Here is a 27,975-nt window from a genome sequence, read left to right as displayed (position 1 = left end):
CAGTAAGCATTTTACACTTTGACTGTGAATCCTGATGGACAGGAATGATTTGCTCTGATACACAGACGAGTGAGTGAACACGTCAAATATAAATCAGGCCTTATAACACTTTATTTTAACTTTAGAAATCTTTCACTCCTGTCAAGGTGATTGAATTTTCATCGTTCCGTACCAGTTATTTATTTTATTAAAATTTGATAATTTCTTTTTATGGGTTTATTTTAATTAGCATATTTTGGGATCTTTTGGGATTCTGTTACATGGCATATTGATTTTTAATTGGTTGTATGTTTTTAATCTGTTACAGTTTATTTTAATTTATATTCTATTTAATTTATTTAGTTTAATTTATTTATATTTAATTTATATATTATATGCTTACTTGAATCTTATTGAATGTAGGTTTTATGATTATTATTTCCCTGTTAGAGTTTTATTGCTTTATTGTTGATATGTAGTCTCAGAAGGGCGCCTTTAATAATAAAAATGAAAAAAAAAAAAAAAAAAGACTGAAAGTTCACGTTACAATTGCCTTGACAACTAAACACTGCCTGTGCTAAGTCCAGACCTGTACATTAATGAGGTCACATGGTAACTATAGCGATCTACAGAGCTGTACACTTCTGACAGCGACATCGCCACATGGTGCTGGCCGGCAGTCATGGTAACCGAGAAAGTGTAAATGTAGCTGCTAAATGCCTTGCCAACTTGCTAACAGTGCTTGCTAAATAGTGGATATTAATATCAGTGGATATTTTAATTTAGAAAAGAAAGCTTCCATCTCAGCACCCTAAAGTCTCTAAAGGTTCTATGCAAAACCCTACAGCAGAGGATTTCCCTGTCAGATAGGGTTCCACATAGAACCCCTTCAGGAAACAAAGAACCAAGAACTTTCCAAAGAACCCTTGAGGAACTGTTTTTCTCAGAGTGCATACATGTATAAGTGCATGATTATACAAATTCAGACATTGCCAGTGGTTGTCACATGATGCTCTTTTGATGATGTCATCAGGTTGCTCCTCTTCAGAACCTTAATGGATTTTTTTGTCTTGAGATTTCTCATGAAAATACATGTGAAACTCCACAGTGTGAACTCCACACATAACATGAAATTCAAGGAGATTCGAGACACCATTAAACTGCAGGTCTGGAATTGATTCTGGGTTTTCCATCTTCTTGATATTTGTGACTTGTGTGTGTGTTTGTGTGTGTGTGTGTGTTTTTACTTAGCGCCAACTCCCTTTGGCATTTGTTATTTAAATTAGCGGAAGAAAGGTTTAGGAACACAGCGGGGCCCAAAAATAGATAACAATACCGAGCAGACGTCATTTCTGCTATTCTCTGTGTGCGCGCGTGTGTGTGTGTGTGTCCTGTTCTCTATTTGATAGAAAAATGTTCAAGAATTTTAATGTTCTTTACAGAACTTGAACCAAGCGAACACAAGTTTCATGCCGTAATTTAAATTCAATTGTTTTTCTGTTTTAAAAAACAAAACTGAAAGAAATGATTTTGATCTGAACACAATACGAATTCTATAAGTTCCTCCTCCTTCCTGCTTCTGCAGCTTTCCTGTCACACTCTATCTCCATTTTTTCTTTCTTTCTCCTCAGCTGCCAAACTCACACTAATCCCTCGATTCCTGAGGATTTTCTGCCGTCTGAAATCTGGCAACGTCTGCTTTATAATCTGCTGCAGCAAACTCAGTGGATTAGACAGAACCAAGACCACAAATCTCCTCTAAATGCTCACCGTCCACTCGCTCACACTCCGCCACCTAGATGGGTTTGGCAAAGAAAAATGATTTTCTGTCATTAAACAATTACTAAAAATGTCCATTTTAGTGAACCTAAAATATCTACTTAAATTTATTAAAAATAAATAAATATATATTGTCTCATGATTCCAAATCGCATAAAAATGTGATCGTTTTATATATACTATAAGTATATATAGTGTTAAATATATAAACTTTTTAAAAGATTAGAATAGCAAAAATAGCTTTTAAAGATTCCAAGTGGCTAAAGTTTGGGGCTGTATTTTTCCATCTGTTATCTTTTCATATAAAATCTGCATTTCTGTGATCATATAATTTTTTTTTATTTTAATTTAATCATGTATAAGCAATCCGGATGAAGTCTTGTTCCCAGAGCATCCATTAAAACTTTGGTAATTTGTATATAAAAACATATTTTAGCTTTAATTACAACATTTTTATACAAATTCCAGTGAAACCATTCTCAGCTCTTAGACTTTGTATGAATGTTTCATGAGATCTGGTTGGTTAATATTAATTACATCTTGAAAAAACATTTTGGGTCACTGAAAATGAAGCTTTTTGAAAACATTCTCCATGGTGGAGAAATTTTCAGTGTTTTCATGTGAATGTGAAAAACGTATGTTTTTCAATTCAATTTCAATTCAGTTTTATTTGTATAGCGCTTTTACCATAGGACATTGTCACAAAGCAGCTTTACAGAAATAAATACATTCAGGATATAAATTGTAAATGTATGAATTTATCCCTAATGAGCAAGCCAGAGGCGACGGTGGTGAGGAAAAACTCCCTGAGATGATATGAGGAAGAAAACTTGAGAAGAACCAGACTCAGAAGGGAACCATCCACATCTAGGTGACAACAGATAGCAAGCCAGAGGCGACGGTTCCTGTTGTCCCTTCTATAAGTGTGTACTACATGGACAAATAGTGCAACTGTGTAACCAGGAAATTCATTACCGTTTTCACAAGTCTTTTTTGTTGAATTTATCCACTGTCCACTGATGGAGCCTTGAGTGCAAAACTGTTCGTGGCAATTGTAGTCCTAAGCCATCTTAGCATAACTGCGCATATGAATTGTGGTCCAAAGCCATCTTCATGGTTTTTAAGTGGTTTTTAAGTGGTTTTGAAAAACATTACAGCGTGCGTGTTTTGTGTGTGTTATGAATGTTCTAGGACTCCATTTAGCTAGTGTGTTGTGGATATTGCACTTCCTTGGCAGTACCAGTGAAACCATGGCAATTAGCAGAAAACTAAAAACTAACAGCAGGACACGCCCACAAAGCGAAAAAAAAAAAAAAACCTCTGAAAATTAGTTACAAATACAGATCTTTGTATAGTTAAAGGGTTTTAGCTTTCTGTAATGGTCCTTGTATAGAACATTTTGAAAACTGTTGTAATGTTCTACACAGAAGCTTTAAGGGTTCTAGATTTGACTTAAAAAAAAAAAGAGTGTATAAAGAAACGCATATGTGTTGTTCCCACTGCAATGAAGAGAGGTTAAACACCGTCATGCTAAATTAATCAGAGAGACAAGAATCAGAGAACGTTATTTCATCCGTCTAATGACATTTTGCTCTAACAGGACCGTTTAGATGTGTTACAACAGGCCAAACACCAAAACAATAAAACACACAGGCAGCGGTATTAGAAACCATCGGGCTGTTTTACAGAACGAGATTATAAGTTTATGAGTTAATAAAGTGAATTGGCCGGGGATTGGAGCTGAAGGTGAGGGATTTGCAGAGGTGACGTTAGGAAATAAGAGAGGGCAGAGACGATCCCTCCAGGCGTGCCATAACTTATGGGTTTGATATTAAAATTGAGGTGTGAATTGTGTTTTAATAATGTCAGGATAATGAAGTACAAGCCAGAGAGAGAGAGAGAGAGAGAGAGAGAGAGAGAGAATCCCTTGAAGGTTGGGATCAACTGGGGTTTGACTCATTTTTTTCTTTTTTTTCCTTTTTTTTTTTTTTTTACATATTTTGCATGCAAATTTGGGTGTCACATTTTGATTTGTCAAAGCTCCAACCAGAAGCAGCTGAAAATTGGCCTGGAAGTCGTGCTACTCAGAGTGAATTTGCCTATTTTACAATCCAGTACTATAAAAGGAGGAGGAGTTACTGTGTGTATGTGGTAGCCGATGCACTGCAGTGGCCGAGCTGCGTTACTGGAAGATTTAGCCCACACCGTGATTAGGAGGCGCTCTTTTTGTTGTTTGGTTGTTTTCAGGTCTCTGTGAGCATTACATAAATGAGCTGTGCTGTGAATGCATTTGAATATTTTTCACCATGTCTTTGTACACGATTACAAAGAAAATCAGCAAAACTTTCATAAATTGGGCAAGAACTTGGCTAATTGCGCTAATTATATATTACAGAGGTGCCAGCGTTGCTAAGAAGAAAATCCTAGCAGGCAAATAAAAAAATAAATAAATAAACAGAATTTTACCACAAACAGAAATGATTTTTTTTAGATGTGCGACAAGCAACAGTAAAAAATTGGCAAGGCAAAATTTTGGTTTGATGCTACTTAATGATAAGCAGCTACTCCTTTTTTTTCTGAGCAAACAGACCACAGTCCCGCACTTTGGGTTTCTATTGGCTTTCAAGACTGAGGCTTATGAATTCACAGATCAAAGTTCACCTAGATAAAGGCAGAGCAAAGTAAAAGTCATGTCCTTTTCCCCCTCAGTAAATCAACTTTTCCATCAAGTAAATTTTATTTGTGTTCAGTCTGACTGACGAAAAAGCAGAAACGCATAGCTGTCTTCGCATGTCTTCCGTATCACCATAGCAACAGGTTAAAAGTCGGAAATGCTTTATGCTTAGTTACGTGTGTATAATTACATTATACTCCGTTTCTGAAATTAAAGCCAAAGCAATTCATATCATGAATCCTAAGTACTGTCTTTGATTAGATTTGGACTGGTAGTCTAATGATGTCAGTCTGAAACTCCACCCCTATGATGTCAATCTCAAACTCCACCCCTTTGCCAGCTACACAATGATCATTTAAGTATTGTTAAAATTACAGAACTGAGCCTGAAATGAAATCTGTCAGGGAATTGACATTGCATTTGGTCCTTTGAGAAATGTTTGGAGAATGTTTGCTCCACCCTCACTCCACCCTTGCAGCCATAGATTATACATTATTAAAGCATCATTAACATCACAGACTGCTGGAGAATGTTGCCCCCACCCACACTACACCCTTGCTCTACCCATGACAGTGCTCTGCTCTATCCTGCCTTTCTTTCTCTCTTTCTCATTAAGCTCTTTTTTTTTTTACGATTATAGTGTCTCTCCAAAACACACACATGCACGCACACACACACACACACACACGGTTAATAACATGGTTAAAATTGTGGCTGTGGGCTTTGTGGTAGGTTTTCTCCAGAGAAAACTCATTTCTGTCTCCAGCTAAACTAAAGGTCGTGCTGAGCTGCGTAGATGTTTAGGAGATTGGAGAAGCTAAAATGGCTGCGATTTGACCCGACGCCTGCATGCATTGTGGGTAGAAATGTGCTGTAATGCTTAGGGGAAAAAACATTAAGCATTAAGTCACAGGAGTCTCACAACGGAGCGTAGGAGGGAGGGACGGATGGAGAGGGAGGGATGGAACGATGGAGGACTGTAAATTTAGTACATTTAATTAGACTTAATTACTGCCACATGCAAAACGTACACACAAACATGACAAAGTGACGCACGTTATACACGTGTGTTTAGATAACTGCTGGAGCAGCATTGTTCTAGATTAAATTCTATATTAAGACTCTGTAGGCGTCGTCTTCAGCCCTTTATGTTCACCTCAGAGAGAGAGAAAGAAGGACAGGAGTGCAGAGAGGGAATAATAGGTAGAGTGTAATCACACAGCGCTAATCGCAATGAAAAAGACAGCTGCTAGAAGGACAGAAATGTAGCTGGAGATTTGAGAAATTCTTATTCATGGATAAAATGGAAGGATGAAAGGAGGAGAATGAGATGGATGGAGGAAAATAATGATACAAAAACACCCACCTGCAAGCCATCGTACAGAAGATCATTTCCAAACAGCATGACGTCGGAGATGGAACTCTGTCTTTCCACTGTTTAATATGTACACGCTCAGAACAAAGGGTTTTTCAAGGGTTCTTTGAGGTCTTGTTGGATAATTAAGGGTTTTTAGCTTCAACTTCACTCTCAAAAAAAGGCTTCTTCAAGGGTTTATTGGATAATTAAAGATACTTGGCTTCTTTAACTTGAACTTTAGTTCAGACAAAATAAATAAACAACAAGCTACGACTACTAACTCCACGACCTCAGCCTTACCGTGAATTCTTATTTGCTTTCCAAATACTTAATCGAATCATGTAAAATTCTTTAGATGAACCTGTGATGATTAAGTGACGATACTACAGTATCTACAACTCAGAATGCAAAAGTAATAGGAATTCCACTATATTATTTAGTATTGTGTATTTTAGGTTCTACATAAAACCTCCTTTGATACAGAAATTCATCACAGAATATTTAAGGGTTCCTCCAGCGGGACAAACTGAAGAACTCTTTAATCCATAGTACTAGATTTGACCTTTTTTTTCCCATGAGTAATTCCTGGCAGCTGCTGGCACTTTTAATTAGCAAGCTGACTATTTAACAAGAGGATCTATAACTGCAATCTATTCAGCTGCTCATGTGATGAAGCTCATGCACACTTCTTAGTCGACATGTGTGGCCTTTTTGTTGAGGGTTTAAATGACAGGCTTTCTGAATGTGACCTGACCTGGACCTCGTTAGGTAAAAGTGCACACACTGACATTTACAGCAGTGATTTACATTCGTCACCTGAATAAATTACTCCACACTGCTGTTGAATTCTGGATTGTGATTGGTCAGAAGGTGTTGATTAATCTTCGATAACTGCAGCTCTGCCAGTAGTGCAGCTGCAAATCACAGGTTTATATTAATGCACTTGTTCTAATACGTTATTGTTTCTATAGTAACAGCTCAATCACAAGGAATTGTATGCGCCACATAAACGGATTTTTTAAAAAATCGTTGATATGGTGAAATTTTCTGTAAGGAGATGTTTATGTAGCATTTATGGTAGGAGTCTCCAGTGTCAGCACTTTGTAACAGTCAGAGGTAAAGCTGTAACGTTTTTCGACATCTTCAGGACAGAGAAGTTTACGCTTTGTGGTTTCTCGGTAACGACAAGCTGCGTTTTTTTTTAGAGAGAGAGAAAAAATAGAGGCTGGTGAGGGAACGAGTGTTTATAGCTGCTGTAACATAAGTGACTAGAGGAACTAACTTGTTTCATTAAAAGTGCTGTGTTGTAAGAGGAATAAAACACTTGGGGAAGTTCTGTTATAGGAAAATAATCAACTTCAAGGTGATAACAGTAACTCCACTTCATCACATCACCCCATCACTTAGTATATTCTGTCTCACTGTCTCCCTGTCTCTTTCTGTTTCTCTATCTTCATTTTCAGGAGTCTAATTAACTGACACCTCAGATAAGAATAGCAATCAAACTGAGTGCTGTGACATTTGAAGGACAGGCATGCAATGAATATTTAACACACAAATACACACACTCACACACACACATTCACACACATGAAACTGCCGCCTGAGACATTAGCATCAATTTTCATCTTTTCTGTCCATCATCATCCGTTCCGATTCCTTCTAATCTCTTCACTCTCACTCACAAAGCTTAAAGGATGTATGATTTATATTATTTCATTATTTGTTATTTTTTATTATAGACAGTATTACATTATTCACATTCTTTATATTCATTCATTATTCACATTCATTATTCACATTCTTTATATCTGACACAACAAGAAAATTTTCTTCATCATTTCCCAGAATGTAACTAGTGAGTAACATAATTATTTTTCATAGTCATGCCAAAAAAACAATAAGGTAATTTTTTTTTGCATTTTTTATTAAAGTATTGAGTTGTGAATTTACATATTTAATCCTCCACTTCCTCCTTTCTGTTACAATTCCTAATTTAATTTTGAGGGGGCGGGGCCTATTTCCATGATTTATTCAGAAAAAAAATAGTTGTTTGTTGGTCTTAGTTCGGGATTGACAGCGTTTACCTTTCAGCTTCCCAAAAACCCTTAAATCAGTTGGATTCCTCCTTGAGGGACAGTGTGTGTGTGTGTGTGTGTGTGTGTGTGTGTGTATGTGTGTTTAAGGGGCTCTTTTTAAAAGGTCCTCAGTCAAAACAGCCTCTGCAAATTGAAAGTGGGATCAATGTGGAGGATTGAATCTGCTGTTAGTGTTTGGGTGAGTGAGAGATAGACAGCGAGAGAGAGAGAGAGAGAGAGAGAGAGAGAAAGCAGCAGTAATGTCTCGGTGTGTTCGGTATCTTATCTGACTGTTTTAATTCGTATATATTAAATATTTTTCTTTTCATGTATCAATCCATCTGCCCACTTATCTTTTCATACATCCATTATCCATTTATCTCTCCATCCAATCACCCACTTCCATTCATCTATGTATCTGCTCTTCCATCCATCCATTCATCCATCCATCAACCCATCTATTCACCTATCCATCTGCTCATCTGTCCATCCATCCAACCATCTATCCATCCATTCATCCATCTGCTCATCTATCCATCCATCTGCTGATCCATCCATCCATTCATCCATCCATCAACCTTATTTTTAATGTTTTCAAGCATGAATTTATCCATTCATTCATACTCTGTATATTTAGCCATCCGCTGCACTTTTACATTCTTCCATCCATCAACCCATCTATATAACTTCTACCACCTATCCATCTACTCATCTTCTCATCTAGCCATCCATTCATTTAGGCATCAGTTCATCCATCCATTCATACTCTCTACATTTTACTTTACATTTTTACTGGTGCACCCTTGTCTCCAAGCTATTTGTGTGTGTTGTCCATGAGAGGTCTTCTGTGAGGTGGACCCCAAGGTATTTAAAGCTGCTCACCATCTCGACTGTGGCCCCTTTGATCAACAGGAGGCTGTAGTTCCTCACCTGCTTCTTCCTGTAGTCAATAATCATCTCTTTAGTATTGGTGACGTTCAGGGAAAGATCGTTAATTTGACACCATGTGGCGAGGATATTCACTTCCTCATCATTGTTGGTGATGAGGCCTACCACCACTGTGTCGCCGGTGAACTTCACCAGCTTGTTGGTGCTGTGTGTGGCCGTGCAGTCACTGGTGTAGAGGGAGTACAGCAGGGGGCGTAGGATACAGCCCTGAGGGGCTCCAGTGCGGTTTCCCATCCTGACCACCTGGGGCGTCCGGTCAGGAAGTCCAGAATCCAGTGGCAGGTGGAGAAGTTCAGTCCCAGATTCTGGAGCTTTTTGCGGAGGTGTGAGGGGACGATGGTGTTAAAGGCAGAGCTGTAATCCACAAACAGCATCCGCACATAGTTTCCTTTCCTCTGGTCCAGGTGGGAGAGGGCAATGTGTAGGGTGTGGTTGATGGCGTCATCCGTGGACCTGTTTGACCGGTTAGCAAACTGTAATTGGTATTTCATAAGCATTTCATAACTATAGAAGTGAGTGCTACAGGATGATAGTCATTCAGGGAGGCAGGTCAGGCGGTTTTGGGGACAGAAATAATGGTGGAGGACTTAAAACATGTGGGGACAGCACTCTGGTTGAGGGAAAGGTTAAAAATGGTGGTAAAGACTGGTGCTGGTTGGTTAGTACAGACTTTTAGCACACATCCAGGGATGTTGTCCGGACCCGCATGCTTTTCTGGTGTTAACTTTGTGTCGCACCTTCCTCACATCCAGTTCTTAATGACCAGTCTTTCCTCTTCCCCAGCTAGACCTGATGATTCATATTCACGGTTTTCCTGGTCTGCGGTAACCTCAGACCATGAATAGAAGATGTTCAATTCATTGGCTAGGGAGGCACTGCCATTATTAATGGTGGGGGGGCTTGGGTTTGTAGTCTGTAACAGTATGCATGCTCTGCCACAGACGCCTGGAATCTGCCTGCTCAAAGTGGGTCTCAATCTTGTCCCTATATTTCCTTTCGGCTTCCCTCACCGTTTTCCTCAGGTTGTAGGAAGCCGCTTTGTATTTGTCTATGTTGCCGGTCTGCAGTCCGTGTTGCAGCCTTCTGCTGGGAAAAACCTTTACAGAGCATGTGTGAATAGTCTCTCCTATCAGAAACTCTGTACAACCGAGCACCACTGCTGTAAACTTGCTGACGTCATCAGAGCTGTGCCAGAACATCTCTCAGTCTGCGTCCTCCAGTATGTCTTGTAGCGTGGCTTGTGATTATTTCATTATTATGTGAGTAATCATTATTATGATTATTTCATACATGCATACTATTATCAATCTGTTCATCTATCTATCTATCTATCTATCTATCTAGGTGAAGTGAATAACTGATTATCTTTTTACAATGGCACCTGTCAAGTAGTGGGATATAATAGGCAGCAAGTGAACAGTCAGTTCTCAAAGTTGATGTGTTGGAAGCAGGTATATTGGCCAAGCATAAGGATCTGAGTGACCTTGACAAGGGCCAAACTGTGATGGCTAGATGACTGGGACAGAACATCTTCAAAACGGCAGGTCTTGTGGGGTGCAGTGTTAGTACCTACCAAAAGTGGTCCACGGAAGTACAACCGGTGAACCAGCGACAGGGTCATGGGCACCCAAGGCTCATTGATGCTCACTGAGCGAAGGCTAGCCCGTCTGGTCCACTCCCACAGAAGAGCTACTGTGCCACAAATTGCTGAAAAAGTTAATGCTCGCTATGATAGAAAGGTGTCAGAACACACAGTGCATAGCAGGTTGCTGTGTACGGGGCTGCATAGCCTCAGCCCGGTCAGAATGCCCATGTCCACCGCCGAACAGAAGCAGGTGACCTGGTCTGATGAATCATGTTTTCTTTTACAGCCAGGTGCGTGTGGACGGCAGGGTGCGTGTGTGTCGCTTAGAGATGGAACCAGGATGCACTATGGGAAGAAGGCAAGCTGACAGAGACAGTGTGATGCTCTGGGCAATGTTCTGCTGGGAAACCTTGGGTCCTGGCATTCATGTGGATGTTACTTTGACATGTGCCACTTACCTAAACATTGTTGCAGACCAAGTACACCCCTTCATGGCAATGGTATTCCCTAATGGCAGTGGCCTCTTTCAGCAGGACAATGCACCCTGCCACACTGCAAAAATAGTTCAGGAATGGTTTGAGGACGATTACAAAGAGTTCCAGGTGATGATTTGGCCTCCAAATTCCCCAGATTACAATCCTATTGAGCATCTGTGCGATGTGCTGGACAAACAAGTCCTATCCATGGAGGCTCCACCTCACAACTGCTAACATCTTGGTGCCAGATACCACAGCGGGTCCTTCAGAGGTCTTGTGGAGTCCATGCCTCGATGGCTCAGAGCTGTTTTGGTGGCACAAGGGGAACTTACATGATATTAGGCAGGTGGTTTTAACATTATGGCTGATCGGTGTACATGAATACATTATCCGTTCATCAGTACATCCATCCTTTCCACACCTCCACCTGTCTATCTGTCACTTTGGTATTCTCTCTCTCTCTCTCTCTCACTCTCTCTTATTAGCACTCGGAGTCTCACAGGCATTTTAATGTCTGTCATTTAACGACTCGTTTCACTAACGATCGAACGTCTGCACCACCGCTGTAATCATCAGACTCATTACACAAACATGTTTAATCATGATTAGAGCCAAAAGGCAGGGGTCAAAGATCATTGACCTCCAAAACACTGTACCGCTAAGCTGGTCGTAGCCAAGCATGAACATATGGAAATGAAAATGAGAGTGTGTGTGTGGGTGTGTGTGTATTAGAGAAATGATTATGATGTTTATGGTGGAATGACCTATTGTCAGGCTTCAGTAGAGGTGTCAGTATCACACTTCCTGCTGCTTTGTAAAACTTTAACCATTAACCAACCTTGTCATGACTTACTCGCTTGTGTTTTTTTCCCCAGGATGCATTGCTGCGGCTGGCCTCCATTGTTGATGCGAGCAGCCTCCGGGCGGCCATTAAAGAGACACTGGAGGCTGTGCTGCCAAAAGTGGTATGTACAGTAACACACACACACACACACACACACACAAACTGCTTTCCTTTTTATTGCATCTCTGTTGCAGCAGCTGCACAAATTAGGGTGTGTTTCATCTAAATTAGATATTAATATGCAGAAAGATAAAGATATAAAGAAAGTATACAGAAGACAAAGTAGGCGTGTCTTATGAAAATGACATATAAATAAGGGATAGTGGGCAGAGTTTGTTTCATCATGTGATTCATTCATTTATACTAAAATCAGCACTTGTTTTGACATTTCATGACATATACTCAGATTCATTACTGAATCAGACGCAGATTCATTCATGAACCAGATGCATAGTTGTTTATGAATCAAATACAGATTCATTTGTGAATCTGATGTGGATTTGTCCATGAGTCATAGACTCACTTGTGAATCTGTCACAGATTCGTGAATTAGATTCAGATTCATTCATGAATCAGACGTGGCATCGTACATATGTCTTCCAGGAAAACAAGAATTTAGTCTTATATAATGACTTAAATACACTATGTTCCAGCTCAGTCATGTGTAATAACTATATCCTGATTTACTCAGATCAGGGAAAACCGGAGCGAGCTGAAGTGTAATAATTATTATTATCTGTTCAAGGTCATTAACGATGTGATTATACAAAGGCGAACGAGTGATGAGAGTTTTTTAAAGGCACCCGGCTTTAGCTTATAGGACTTAGTGAAGTGGAGTGTATCTGACAGCGGGGCTTAACTAAATCCCCAGACTTGAGAGTGAAACTTTTATATACAGAATTACAGCAATTACTATATAAAAATTATACAAATGAACCTAATTCTAATTATATTACATGTCAGTAGATCAAAGATCTGATTATTATTAATAATACACTCAGTCTCAAAGCTTTTTACCTCCAGGGACTTTTCCAATGTATAAAATATTCCACAGACCCCTTTTAATATCACACCACACATTTATTTTTTATTAAAAACACTTGATCTGATATATTATTGTTTCTATGGTAACAGCTCACTCACAGGGACTTGTACAGATTAAAAATACGTTGTAGTCATTGATAAGATGAAGTTTTCTCTAAGAAGTTTATGTAACTTTTATGGAAGGAGTCTCCAGTGTCAATGCTTTGTAACAGTCAGAGGTAAAGCTGTAAATTTAAGTTTTCTGACATCTTCAGGACAGAGGAGGTTACGCTTTGCGGTTTCTCAGTAATGTGGGTTTTTTGTCTTATGAACTTGAAGAGAGAGAAAAAGAGAGGCTGGTGAGGGAACGACTGTTTATAGCTGCTATAATGTAAGTGAGAACAGGAACTGACCTGTTTCACTGACGTTCCACAACATTAAATGTAGCTATAAGTGGATTAAAAAAGTATCATGCGTCACTCTTTAATAAATAAAATATATTTTTTAATAAATTATAAATAAAAATTAATTTTGGCAGAGTGAGGAATACAAAAATTTAATTAACTAATTAACTGATCTCCAGTATATTTCAATTCAAGAAATTGTATTTCCTCTTGCATGAACATGATACATTAAACCAGTGTTATTTTATTAGCCTCATGTCATGCCTTGTGCATTAAAATGTGTGTTTTTATGCAAAACATGCACACACACACACACACACACACTCATACACACTCACACACACACAGTTTGTGCGGTACACTTCTCCTTGACATTTGTTTAAATTAAAAATGGCCGAGGCAAGCTGCTCTGTGCTATATGCTGAAATCAGCAACACACACACGCACACACACACATGGACACTGATAGCCGCGTGACGGTGCGGTGTGTAAGTACGAGAACAGTTCGCCGGGTGCCTAATTGGGGTTGCGCTGTTCCATCACCGTGGCGATTAACGAAGCCTGTGGTGTGATGAGAGTGCTTTGCATTTGATTAACCTCACACACAGTGCAGAGCGTGCACACACACACACACACACACAGAGCAGGTTCTTGTTTACTGATCTAGTGAGGTTCCTTCTGAAAGGCTAATATTCGTGATGAAAGTGATGGAGGGATTAAAGAAGAAATGAAATGGAGGCGTGGCCTCTGGGTGTCAGACTCAGTGAAGGAGGCTGTGTACCTAAGAACCCTTTCTTATCCAAAGAACCTTTTTTTTCTATGACAGTATGTATTAACTGGGTAAGTGTGCAGTAAAACTCCAAATTAACGCTCATTATTTTCTTAATATTAACGCTCATTATCATTTAGCTTCTTGCTACTTGTTGAACTCTTAGAAGAAAAGGGTTCTTCAAGGTTTCATTAGATCCAAATGTGTTCTTAGCTAATAAAACGGGTCACCTTGGAGATACATCACTTTATAAATTATAGAAGGGAAAGTCGCAATTTTGGAGAAGATTGGCAAGATTTCGTGCATAAATTTTATGATTCTCGATTTATTCGAAGTTAAACGTGGTCGTTTTAGGTGTTTCAGGTGTTCATTTGCTAGATGTTTAGGATTATGAATTTTTAAAAATACAGAAAGTAAAAAAAGTAAAAAATTTTTCTTAAATGTGTAAAATTACTGGTAGGTGAATTTTATAAAAATGGTGCTCTTACATGATTTTCCGAGTTATTTTGAGTGTGTGTGTGTGTGTGTGTGCTGAAGTGTGTGTAGAAGGAGGTGAACTTTAAGCATGATGGATTTCAGAGAGGTTTGTTTAAAACTTGCTGAGTTTTCAGTTGACTGGTGGTAAAGATGTTCCTTGGGTTATAAATAGGACATACGTGGGAGGAGAATCTCCAGATTGACATTCGGATGAGAAACTTCCTGCTTTAGTTCAACTTCCAGCCAATAGAATTCATCAATTGTTTCCTCCAGCAGAGTTAGTGCTACGCTGAGGAACCTGACAAGCTCTTCAAGACACCTAGCATTGTGTCTTATCTTATCTATTAATACAAGTTTGAACTATCAATGGTAACGGAGATGAGAGATGATGTTAAGGACAATTTGCAAATTATCCATAACAATTAACGGATATACGGTAACTGATGTAATGGTTGAACACAGGATTCCTTTTTAAGAGAGAAAAAAACAAATACAAATAATAAAGATTTCAAGAACTTCTAGCTTGAGAATAAATCATAATAATGTAAAGAAAAAGGTTGTAATATTACTTCATTATTCTGTATTTTCTTATAGTGTTGGAACCCTGTTATTAAAGTTATTATATTTATAATATAGTTATAGTTCTTAGAGTTATTGAGCCTGTTTGCTTGGTTGAATTGAACGAGTTTAATCCAAATAAAAAAAAATTTTTAAAAATCTGATAAATAATCTGAACTTGGACCTCATGTTCAGTCGGGTGAAATTTCAAGAAAAAAAGCTGCAATAAATAGGCAAAATATTATCATACATATTTAAATAATGAGCCTGATATTTGAATATGTGCAGTATGTTTGGATGAGTTATATTAAATTTATTTTGGAGTTAAAGAAGTCCCTGGCTGTGAAAAGTTTGAGACTATATTTTTGTAAAATGCTGTTTGTAAGGAAAAGTAAATACAATCACTGAAATATACACGAAGGAGAGAAAAATAGAAAGAAAAAACATTATTATTGTGGTCATATTAATCTTACTGTATTATTACTCACATAATAAAAATGATGACCTGAGTTTGAGCAGAGGAAATGAACTTGAAATCTGGGTGAAATGGGTGCAATTTTAGGGTTATGTGTTATTACAGTGGATATAAAAAGTCTACACACCCCTGTTAAAATGGCAAGTTTTTGTGATGGAAAAAAAATGAAACCAAGACAAATCATGTCAGAACTTTTCCCACCCTCAAAATTAAGTGAAAAACAATCAGAAACATTTTAGAGGAAAATAAAAATGTTACAATAATTGTTGCATTAGTGTGCACACCATTTTATAATTGGGGATGTGGCTGTGTTCAGAATGAACCAATCACATTCCACCTCATGTTCAAAAGTAATTATCATACAGCTGTCATCAATGAAATTATTCTGATTAAGTGCAAATAAAGAGCAGCTTTTTCTGTAGGATTTTTTGAAATCTTCTTGGTTTCATCTGACTGCTGAAGCCATCGACCGCAAAAAGCTGACAAAACCTGTACAGGGTCAAACTGTCAAACGAATCGATCAGGAGAGGGGTACAAAAAATTTCCAAAACATTAGAAATACCATGGAACAGCGTAAAGGCCATCATCAACAAGTGGAGAAAATGGAGCACCACAGTGACATTACCAAGAACAGGCCATCTCTCCAAAACTTATAGAAGGACAAGACAAAAACTTACCAGGGAGGCTGCCAAGAGACCAACAGCAACATTAAAGGCGCTACAGGAATATCTGACAAGTACCGATTTCTCTCTGCATGTGACAGCAATCTCTCGTGTTCTTCACATGTCTGGCTATGGGGTAGGGTGGCAAAACGTTAGCCCTTTCTCACAAAAAACATCCAAGCCCTAAACTAAATCACCCCAATGGCAAATTGTGCCATGGTCTGATGAGACCAATTCCAAAAGGTACAATAATTCCAAAAGTTGTGTTTGGTGCAAAAAAAAAGCACATCACCAAAAGAACACCATACCCACGGTGAAGCATGGTGGTGGCAGCATCATGCTTTAGGGCTGCTGTTCTCCAGCTGGAACTGGGGCTTTTATCAAGGTGGAGGGAATCATGAATAGCTACAAATATCAGTCAATTTTAGTGCAAAACTGTCAGGTGTCTGCTACTAAGCTGAAGATGAAAAGGAATTTCACCTTTCAGCACGACAGTGACCCAAAGCATACATCCAAATCAACAAAGAAATGGCTTAACCAAAAGAAGATCAATGTTTTTGAATGACCTAGCCAGAGCCCAGATCTGAAACCAAATAAAAATCTATGGAGTGACCTGAAGCAGGCTGTGCACAGGAGGCCCTCACAGTTTGACGTATCTAGAATGTTTTTACAAGAAAGAGTGAGAAAATATTGCCAAGTCAAGATGTGCCACGCTGATAGACTCTTAGCCAATAAGACTGAGTGGTGTAATAAAATCAAAAGGTGCTTCAACAAGCTTTAAGTTTAGGGGTGTGCACACTTAGGCAACTAGATTATTGTAAGTTTTTTTATTTTTCTTTTTTCCCTATAAAATTTTCTGACTTTTTCACTTTATTTGTATACTTTGCAATTTCACATTAAAGGTGGGAAAAGGTTCTGACATGATTTAACTTGCCTCACAAAAACCTACAATTTTAACAGGGGTGTGTAGACTTTTTTATATATTGTATTTGTTTTCACATGGTGTGTTCGGGTTTAGGAATACTGAAAAGTTTCTATAGCATACCTTTTTTTTGCCAGAATGGAGCACATTTGTGATTTGTGAGTTTGGCGATAACACATTAATGATTCAACTAAATCTCTTAACCTGGAATTTCCAAACTCTGATTAGGTAAAATTAAAGAAAACACTCTCTCAACTTGGAATTCCTAATCTGAAAGACAGGAAGGTCTCCTCAACCCCCAAGTTCAGCATGTGATGTCATGTCAACACACACCACTCACACACCACTCACACCACTCAAATAGAAAATAAATAAGTTTGTAGTAGTATTGCATTAGATCAATTGACACATTAGTTAGTTAAATCTATAACATTGCTGATCTGAAAGTAAATACATCATAATGTACACTAACATTTTAAATAACATTTTTCCAAAACTATTACGAATGATTATGATTCCAGGTTCTTTTATTCAACAGTACTACAGCGAGTTGTGTTATGTTTGTGATCAGCAGATGGTTTGTCAAAGGTGTGTATTTCATGTATATGTGTGTGTGTTCTCAGGAGAGTGTGTTCGTGTATCTGCTGGAGGCCGAGTCTCAGATGCGATGTGAAGATCCACCTCATGACCTTCACGCAGAAGGCAAGCTCAGGTAAGTGGGTGGGGCAATGGGCGGGGAAAAGGGGTTGTGTGTGTGTGTGTGTGTGTGTGTGTGTCTCATAAACTATGAGCTTCATTAAGCCTGTGACGGCTCTATCTCACTAAAACACAAGACAGTGGCAGATTCATGACATCATCAATAAACACAAAACCTTTTGGACATGGCATAAAGGGCAGGCACAGACACACACACACACACATACACACACACACAATATCCTGCAATTCCCATCATTTAGGTCTTTTATTTATGGCTTTAATTTCCTCTCCTTTCATCTTCTCTTGTAGAAGACAGATGTGTGTGTGTGTGTGTGTGTGTGTGTGTGTGTGCGCGTGTGTTGAAATGCCCTTCTGTTCGGTGGCTTGAAGACAGTTCATGATTTTGATTCTACCGGTACTTTGTGTTTCAGGAATTTTCTTTTCAGTTCTGTATCATTTCGTATGTTCATGTTCAGCGTGGTTCTCGTTTATCTGCTCGAGTGTAAATCTACAACTCTGGGTTTAATGTGGGTAAATCATTAAATCCTTTCTGTGCACATCTAGAGTTCAGGTCTAGAATACCTGATCTATTGTGGTTCTGTGATTTTAACCATTTTAATGCCTTGTACATTATTGTGTAGAATTCTGGGTTCTAAAATTTTCAGTCCATGTGATTCTTGACATTCAGGTCCCCTGTGATTTTGGTTCAATTCTAGACTTCAGTCCATTCGTGGTCTACAATTTTACAATTTCTCATTCAGCATTGCGAGATGTTATAATTCTGGAATATCCAGCCCAGTGTGAATGTGCACGGTTCCCTTCACTGCAGTTCTATCATTTCAAGCCAAGTATAATTCTAGATTTCTCTCCATTTGGTTTAAAATTTTTGGTTTGAGTCTATCTCCAATTCCAGTTGGTACACTATGGTTCTATAACTTCCTGTCCAGTGTGATGCTGAAATGTCCAGGTTAGGTCTTTAATGTTTAGTGTGTTTACAGTGTTTATAGAATTTGAGTGTTTTCTAAAATTCCCTAGAACATTCTAGAAGTCCAATCCTGTTCCTGTTCCAGTTTGGTTGTCCAGAACAGCACAGTTCTTCAAGTCTGGTGTGGTTCGAGAAATTTTTCCTGAAGTGTGGTTCTAGATTTGTAGATTTCACTTACTGCTGTATGTCTGGTCCAGGTTTGTTCTGGAGTGTCATTCCAAATGTTCTGGCTTGCTGTGATTGTAGAAATTCTAGAAATTCAGGGGACCTGGACACTTCCATGCAGTATGTTTGGGATGAGTGCAGTACAGGAATGTTAGAATCTATGTTACAATTTACACCACGTGGTGACATACAATTTCCAGTGCTTTATAATTCCAAAATATCTGAATTTGTTGTTGTTCTAGGATTTATTCTTTAGTGATGGTCAAGCACATTTGATAGCCAGTTTGGGAAAAATGCTGAAATAAGGACAGTGTTGGGATTCTAGGATTAATAGCCCAATCTTAATATCAAAACCTGGCGGTTAGTGTTTGCTGCAGTTCTTATTGGATTTATAGATATTTCGCTTCAATCAAAAAAAAAAAACTCATAGAGTTTGAAAAAAACATTTTCTCAATCAAGATTCAGTCATTGTTCCTTAATATAAATCCATAAATGTGCACTATAATTCATTTGAATCTGTAGGGACGATAACATGAGGATTTTTCGGTTAAGTCGGCTTTACGATGTACAAGTTTTGGTCCAATCACACGTCATAAAAGAGTTCTTTGTTCGTGAGTTGAGATTGTTGGGGTTTTGTAGAAGTATAATGCGACAGCTGACAGCTACAGATACAGAAACATGCTAATGGACAGAACAATCTCCTCATTACCTCAAGCTCACTGTGAAGAACACGTGTGTTTCTGCACGAGCTGATTTCCGGATCGCGCTGTCATTAGAGGATCTTCATTGTATAATCTGACACGGAGACACACGCTATCACAGTCTGTTATAGAATTCACAACAGAGTTTATTCAGATCTTGTACAGTGTGACGAGGAATAATTTTAAACCACAGCTGAAATTACACAGTCTTTAAAAAAATGTCGTCATCTCAGGTTTAATCATCATCTCAGTGAGTTAATAAACATCAAGCACATTTGATAGCCAGTTTGGGAAAAATGCTGAAATAAGGACAGTGTTGGAATTTATGGACTGTATAGTACATCAGTAAGAGACACTCTGGGTTCCGTCATGTTCTGATTGCACCCAAGTGACATGAAGGAGACAAATGAGATCAGATCTGCTGTGATAGACGCACAGCTCTCTTTGTGTTTCAAATGTCAGACACACACTGATAGATATTGTTTTCCTTCTCTGTTTTTTTCACAGTAAAAGCAGATCAGATATCTGATGTAACTGATGTTAGACACCGTTTTCAATTCACTTCAATTCAGCTAAATACACTAACAGCTCTCTCTCTGTCTGTCTCTCTCTCTCTCTCTCTCTCTCTCCCTCTCCCTCTTTGTTTGAGCTCTATAACAGAAATCCAGAAAAACAGAAACCTTATTTTGCATTAAAGTTCCTCTGATAGTCTGTCACTGTAGATCACACAATGCATATTTCTAACTGCGGAAAGTTCTTCAGGGGAGAGATGCAGAGATCCTGCTCCAGTTCCTCACCACAGCTGATTATTATTGTAGGGTTAGGGTTAGTTTGCTTTAATGACTGAACTCATTTTGGTTCATTTGGATGCTTCATGTCACAATCTCTTCCTGCTGAGTTTCAGTGCTTTTCGGAAAATCAGACAAAATAGAAATACGACTTCATGCTGTTCACATGGTTGTAGATAAAATCAGAAAACAGGAACAGGTCTTATGAACTTCAAGAGAGAGAAAAAAGAGAGGCTGGTGAGGGAATGACTCTCCTGTGTCAACAGGAACTAACTTGTTTTTAATTAAATGTAACAATAAATGGATAAAAAGTATGCCGTGTCATTCTTTAATAAAGAAAAAAATGTAATTGTTGGCGAAATGCTGTGGTATAAGAGGAATAAAACACTTGGGGACATGCTGTTATAGGAAAATAATCAACAACATGGTGATTATGTTTCTTTCCTTATGTGTGTAGTAGACGTGTAAATGTGTGTGTTTGTCTGTGTGTGCGTGGTCTTTTCCTTCAGCAGAACGGAAAGCATAATCGATTGTGAAACACACAGACACACACTGCCCCATTCCGTTTAATCACATTCCCAAACTTGGGATCTTGATTGGATTCTCCCAGGAATGTCTTCATCCCAATTGTGTGCAGGGATCGACTGAGTGAAGACGTCCCCACTGCTGATTTATTAAAATGGACAGGATTGATTAAGTGTCTGGAGTCTGTCCAGTGAGCAGTAATGAAGCTGGAGGTCACACACACACACACACACACACACACACACACAGTTATCTTAATAGTGATTTAAGATATAATTGATATAATTGATATAATTGATATGTGCATTAGTGCAGCTGAGAGGTAATAAACTCCTTTTAATAATAATTTATTAAAATTTTAACATATTATTTGCTCAGTGTTAATAATAAAGACACACACTCACACAGCGTCAGTGATGTGTCACTTCTCTTTGATGCAAACAGATGACGGCTGTTCTTTCTCTCCCATTTAAAAGCTAGCCTGCTTTAAACAAAAATCAAAGCACTTTTTTTAAAAAACGAAAGAAAAATCCACCGTGTTTCAACTGGAAAGTAAGTGTTCCTCAAATTGAGTCATCTTTGAAAAGTCATCCTGCCTGTACACACACACTCACACACATGCACAAACACACACACACAAAGTGCTATAAGAGGCTCAGCGGGGATCAAAGCTCGACTGTGAAGGATTACTTCTCGCAGTGTGTGTCGGAAACCTGAAACCTGAGTACCTGCACTCAAACTCTCATCTTCCACTCATCCTCCACTCTCATCTCTCTCTCTATATTTCTATCTCTCATCCCTCTCTTTCTTTATCTCTCTTTCTCTCCCTCTCTCTCTCTCTTGTTCATCCCTCTCTCATTCTCTATCTCTCATCCTTCTCTTTATCTCTCTCTCTCTCTCTCTCTCTCTCTCCCAGTTTAAGGGCGGCTCTAATCTCCTTGTCAGTAAACATCAGCAGTCCACTTGACATTTCTTAATTCCACTGTAATTATTTATCTATCAAACTGCCACTACTGGAAAGATGGGAATTCCTGATCCTGCGGAAACATTTAGTCTTAATTTAATCTTGTGTTTGAAAGAGTTGGTGAAATCATACTTTGATGTAAAAAGATGGTGCGCTACAAAAACAGATCAAGTTTAATATATATATATATATATATGTATATATATATATATATATATATATATATATATATATATATATATATATATATATATATATATAAGTACAATTATCTAGACACATTAGTAAGCGGAAACACATCTGAAGCTGTTGTCAGATTAATTGGAAGTATAGGAACACGTGGATTAATATTTAAATTAAATGTACTGCCTCAAAACAGATTTAAAAACTGGATTAGATGGTGTGTAAACAGGATTTTGATTTATGAATTATGAATTATTTGATTTATGGATTATTAATTATTATAATTTTTGTTTGCCCATTTTTTTACTTATATATTTAGAGAAATGTGAACATAAACTTAGACCCTACATGTATCATTTATTTATTTATTTATTTGTTTGTTTGTTTGTTTGTTTGTTTGAATCTGAGAAAGCAAAGAAAAGGTCAAATTAGATAAATAAGATGAAGCGTTTGAGTCTGGACTGGATGTATTTCAAACAATATCATTTCATTAGCATTAAATTCATTCACTCACGCGCACACACGCACACACATACACACATACACACACAGTAATCAAAGCATCTGGAAGGCTGCTGAAATTCATTTCTTTGTTCTTTGTAATGACAAATCGCTGATAAAAATGCCTTTTAACGCCTTTTATTCACACTAAGAGCGTCATTCGACCAGTTGCTTTATCTGAGTAGCGAGAACGGGATAAAGCCGAGACACACACGTGGGTTCTGTCGCTCTGTTTTTCATTCTTTTCTTATCCAGAACATTTACATTTCTTCATTTGGTGGATGATTTTATTTAAAATAACTTAAAAAGCAACTGAGATCTCACTTACCTTTGATCCACCACTAAATCTACAATATGAGGAAAATATACTCAGAATGTTTTCAGAAGTCTATTTAGCACATTTAAACTCTTTCCTGTTTCAGACGGACTAATCATTACAATCTAAATTAAAATGATTCCTGCTATGACGTGTGGCTAATTGCCATTTCATACAGCAGCACTGGCCGTCTTCATAGAGACAGAGAACTGGTTTCCTTGGAAACCTGCGAGAGGCGGAAGCTAAAAATAAAAAGCCCTTTTTCACATGAATCATCGGTTCTGTCACACTCCAAAAAACAGGTATGACATTTCATTCGCTTCTGATATTGCTGCTCCTTGTTTCCTTTTCACAGGTGAGGTCTGAACACCAGAACAGACTCATTTACATCCTCCTTGTTGTTCTGGGGTTTTTTCAGTGACCTGAGGGAAAGTCACAACAGCGCAAACTCCAGAGACGTGTCTCAATTTCCTCCCTAGTTACTATATTGTGCACTATTTAGTGTTCTATCGTATTCCCTACATAGTGCACTTTATTGTTACCCATAATGCACACTACTAAAGCACCTCACTGCATAGTGATGATCAAAATTTACTCCTTATTTATTTCTATATTACAACACGTTAATATTTAAACAGAATAATGTGTTAAATTTGCTATAGTGCTACACCAGTGAACACATTACCATGGAAACGCCCAACACTTCCCTAGAACCTCTCAGTAAATTAGCACATTCTAACAGTTCGAGGTTTCTTTTATTAGTACATGGAGGTTCTCAAAGCTGTTGTTTATTAGAAAGTACGCAATAAAACAGGACCATTTGTGAGTGGAATGAGTTTATTCATAAAACATTTGCAGAAGCATTTACACAAGAAATGTTGTTAGTTAGTTGGGAAATGTTGTTAGTTTGTATCATATGTTTCTCTCCTGAGTTTGTGTAAATTTGTGTAAACTCACTAATGTGAACCTTGACTGATCATCTTGAAATCATATAATTGTCGATGAGTTACTATGATTTAATACACAGCTTACACTGTCAAGTTTCTATGTTCTTTGAGGACAAAAGTAATGGCACCCTGAAAAAGGAGGAGGAGTTAGTGTGTGTCTGTGGTAGCCAACACACTGCAGGGGCTGAGCTGCATTACTGGCTGAGCTGCATTACTGGCAGACTTAGTACATGCCGCAATTAGGAGGCAGTCTTTCACTGTTTAGTCACCATTTTTTCACTTTTTTAGCTCTCTGTGAGCTCTGTGCCTTTTACGGAGTTTTGTGGGTGGGGCTAAATGGAAATCAGCTGTGTCATGAACGCACACAAGTACGGAGAAAATCCTCAAAACTTTTTTAAATCTGGTGGCAATTTTAAGTTTGAAAACATTTACAGACAACTTTTCTGAAAAAGTGATAAACTAGGCCCGTTGTCTTTTCATGTGACTCACTGACTTTTTCTCACTGGTGTTTAGGACACATTCTGCGTTTAACATTTTTAATGTTTATTTAAATTAAATGAAACGCTAAAATCAGTAATCAGATAAATAAAATGAGGCGTTTGTATTGGCTGTCTGGCCTGGATTTAATTCAAACAATATCAGTCCATTAGTAATAAATTCATACACACACACACACACACACACACACACACAGTAATCAAAGCACCTGGAAGCCTGCTGAAATCCATTTCTTTGGTCTTTGTAATGACAAATCGCTGATAACAAACGCCTTTTATTGCTGTCGCTGTTCACGCTAACAATGTCATTTGACCAGTCGCTTTATCTGATTAGTGAGCAAGCGCTGGAACGGAATAAAGCCGAGATGGATGCATGGATGCCGTCGCTCTGTTTTTAGCTCTTTTCTTCCTGTGCAGGTGTTTTGAGTTTCCTGTCATTTATCAGAGATGGAGAGATGAAGAGAGGGAGTGGGAGGCTTTAATCAGTCCATTAGCATGAGAAAAACAGCATTAGCATGGCGCAAACAAGAGTGCTTTTAACTCATAAAATCATGTGCTTGTGTGTGTGTGTGTGTGTGTGTGTGTGTGATTATTGCTAATCAGTCTCCTTCCTTATTAAATAATAAGTGATATTATTTCTCTGCTTTCCCTTCCTCTATTTTTCCTGTCTTTTTTCTGCAGTGCTTGTGTTTTGACCTTGAGCTAATCGCAATTCCACATGGTGAATAGAGGGGATTTTTTTTTTTTTTTTTTTTTTTACAAAAAAAAGAGTCTATTTCTTGTTATCAGAAATGTGGGGAAATTGAGTGATAGAGAGATATGGGGGGGGGGGGGGGGGGGTTGAGGCTCCAGATTGAGAACTGTGTTCTTAATCCTCTGGTGGCAATGAGAGAGAGAGAGAGAGAGAGAGAGAGAGAGAGCAGAGAGTGAATGAGAGATGGAAAGAAAAAGAAACAGAAAGTCGGAGGACAAATACTAAAGCCTTGTGGCACACCTGAACTTTCAGACTTGAGCTATGTTTATTTGTGTGTGTGTCTATGTGTGTGTGTGTGTCTATGTGTGTGTGTGTGTGTGTGTTTCTTCAGCAATAGCTAATCACAGTGCATATTGAGTTGTCATGGGAACATTGCAGAACTTTGGTTTAACTGTGTGGGTTAGTGAGCCATCATTAGCTCTCTCTCTCTCTCTCTCTCTCTCTCTCTCATTGCCACCAGAGGATTAAGAACACAGTTCTCAATCTGGAACCTCATCCTCATATATATATATATATGTCTCTCTGTCTGTCTCTCTGTCTGTCTCTCTGTCTGTTTCTCTCTCTCTCTCTTGGAATGTGGAAAATGGTCTGACATTCCACCTGATGAGAGAATGTAATGAGCTTCTCATTCTTTCTTTTTCTCAACACACATCCCAAAAATGTATCCCTTAGACATAGCTTTTAGACATAGTTTACAACAATGATTTGATGTGGCTCAGACAATGTCAGAGTAGTCCAGTCCATTTAGGTCATCTTCTAGTCTGCTTACATGCTTGATTCGGAGATCAGATGGAAGATCAGACATCTAACATGTGAACGAGCACCTCGGGAAAATCACCTTAAAGAACCTCTACAGTCCTCTGGAACATGCCCATGTTCTCATGTTCTTCAGGCGATTTATTTTACATGTTCTACTGTGTGTGTGTGTGTGTGTGTGTGTGTGTGCGTGTGCATGGTGCTGTGGGGAAAATGGCTCCTATTAACCATCCTCCTGCAGTTTTGACTTTTTAGCAATGTTCTGTCCCATTAACAGCCCATCTTTCTGGACTTCATAATAATGTAATTGAAAAATCTGTTCTAAAATACACATTTTATCTTTATTGCGTTTATTAGCCATATAAATAATATATAAAGGTTAAGTGTGCTTAGACGTGAACAGAAAATGAAATGATATAGTAATATACGACCGAAAACAGCAAACTTTTCAGATAGACAGAACAGTGAAACTGCAACCTTAATGACCATTCAGTACTGAAGTACCTCAGGTGAGCACTACCTCAGGTGTGTATTACAGAGAAGTAGAAATGTTTCTTTGTTTTCTCTGTAGTTGTGTATTTTTGGACCTGCTTCTCTTTACTCTATTTCCTCTCAAATTTAAAATTTAATCATTTCTCCTTTCAAAATTTCACATGTAAAAAAAATCAGATAAACTGTAACCGTTATTTCTCGGCTCTTCGGATCTGTGAGTCGACTCCATAGCGTTCACCTTTATTAAAAAAAAAAATCGACTCAATGATTCATCTTAAAGAACTGACTCAAAGAGTCGACTCGTTAGCGAACCACAATCACTGCTGTTTATCCCGCACGTGCGTTCGTTCGATTCCTGAAAAAGTTTGATCCGACTCTTGATTTCTAATCGACTCTTTTCGGGATTCACTCCCAGCCCTACTCGATAATAATGTCTGTGGTAAGAAAGTTGTTAGGTTGCTGGTAATTATTATTATTTCTCTCCCCCTTTATGTTATTAATGTAACATTAATTATTTATACATGAAGAAACTAGTTTGCTGTATTTTTGCAGATAACCTTTAGCCTGTTTGACAAATTACCTCAGAGCCCGAGCTAGCTAACTGGCTAACTGTTAATTAAACGTAGCAAAGATTATGTGCTATCTTTATATCGGTTACAGTTGTTATTGTTATAAGTATTATTATTAATTTTTTTTCTCAATACTCAATTAGTTATGTAGATATTGTTTTTTCTCTAATTCTCTTACGTTAGTTTGTGTCAGTTAGCCGTCTCCTGTGTGCAGTGGCCCTAACCCTAGTAGGAAGTTAAAAATTATTTAATGTGGCTTTTGCATTATTTTTATTTAAGTATATTGTGTTTGTCTTTTTTGACACATGGGAGATTTTAGTGTTCACAGATCTCTCTCTCTCTCCCTCCCTGTCTCCTCTCCTCTTTTTCTCAAGTCAAAGTCAAAAGGTTGCTTTATTGGCATGACAGATATTAACAGTTGTATTGCCAAAGCTTGGATACAGACTTTGGGAACAAATTAGAAAATAACTACAGAAATAAATAAATAGAAACAAATGTACATACATTCAACAATACAGTCAAAAGGAAACACTTAGTAATGAGACTCATAGAACCCTGAGAATAAAAAAATGATACTCTCTCTCTCTCTCTCTCTCTCTCTCTTCTCTCTCTCTCTCTCTCTGTCTCTCTTCTCTCTCTCTCTCTCTCTCTCCTTCCCCGTCTGTCTCTCAGGGAGGTGTTTGTGCAGAAGAAGAGAGCAGTGTGTGTCGGTCTGCCATCAACAGAGCTGCAGGAGAAGCAGAGGACAAGCCTGGCAGCACCTCTCCCACCTGAGAAGCGAGGTGTGTGTGTGTGTGTGTGTGTACACATTTGCATGCACCCATGAAAGGGTGAGAACAAGAGGACGTAATTACAGCGAGTGGTCTAAAAGTGTGTGACCACTTTAGCTGTGAAGGAGCGAGAGTGAGGGGGGTGCTTAGCAGAGAGAGGGGGAGAGAGAGAGAGAGAGAGAAAGAGATTGAGTTGGTGAGGAGATGGAGAGCTGGAGAGACAGAGAAAGGAAGAGAGACGGAAAGATAAAATTGGAGAGAGACACAGAGGAAGAGAGAGAGATGGAAACAGAATGTGTTCATGCTGTGAAGTTTTCATCTCTCAACTTTAACACTAACCTCTCCCTTGCTCT

General features: G+C 38.3%; 1 protein-coding gene across 12 annotated transcripts in view; it reads left to right on the top strand.

The window, feature by feature from the left end:
• LOC113544562 (cGMP-dependent 3',5'-cyclic phosphodiesterase) overlaps positions 1 to 27,975 on the top strand; it is a 173,878-nt gene that overhangs the window by 101,729 nt on the left and 44,174 nt on the right. For 11 of the 12 annotated variants that reach the window (XM_026943406.3, XM_053239551.1, XM_034310565.2 and 8 more), the window contains 3 exons: positions 11,752 to 11,841; positions 17,634 to 17,722; positions 27,525 to 27,634. In XM_026943406.3, coding sequence (XP_026799207.1) covers positions 11,752 to 11,841; positions 17,634 to 17,722; positions 27,525 to 27,634 — 289 coding nt within the window. Of the gene's footprint in view, positions 1 to 11,751; positions 11,842 to 17,633; positions 17,723 to 26,063; positions 26,723 to 27,524; positions 27,635 to 27,975 lie in introns of those variants that run through there. The other variant, XM_034310567.2, reaches the window with a different exon arrangement.

Source organism: Pangasianodon hypophthalmus, chromosome 14, assembly GCF_027358585.1.
Source record: "Pangasianodon hypophthalmus isolate fPanHyp1 chromosome 14, fPanHyp1.pri, whole genome shotgun sequence".
Classification (NCBI taxonomy): Eukaryota; Metazoa; Chordata; class Actinopteri; order Siluriformes; family Pangasiidae; genus Pangasianodon; species Pangasianodon hypophthalmus.
The sequence above is the reverse complement of the archived record's forward strand: the minus strand, read 5'-3'. Positions and strand labels throughout refer to the sequence as shown.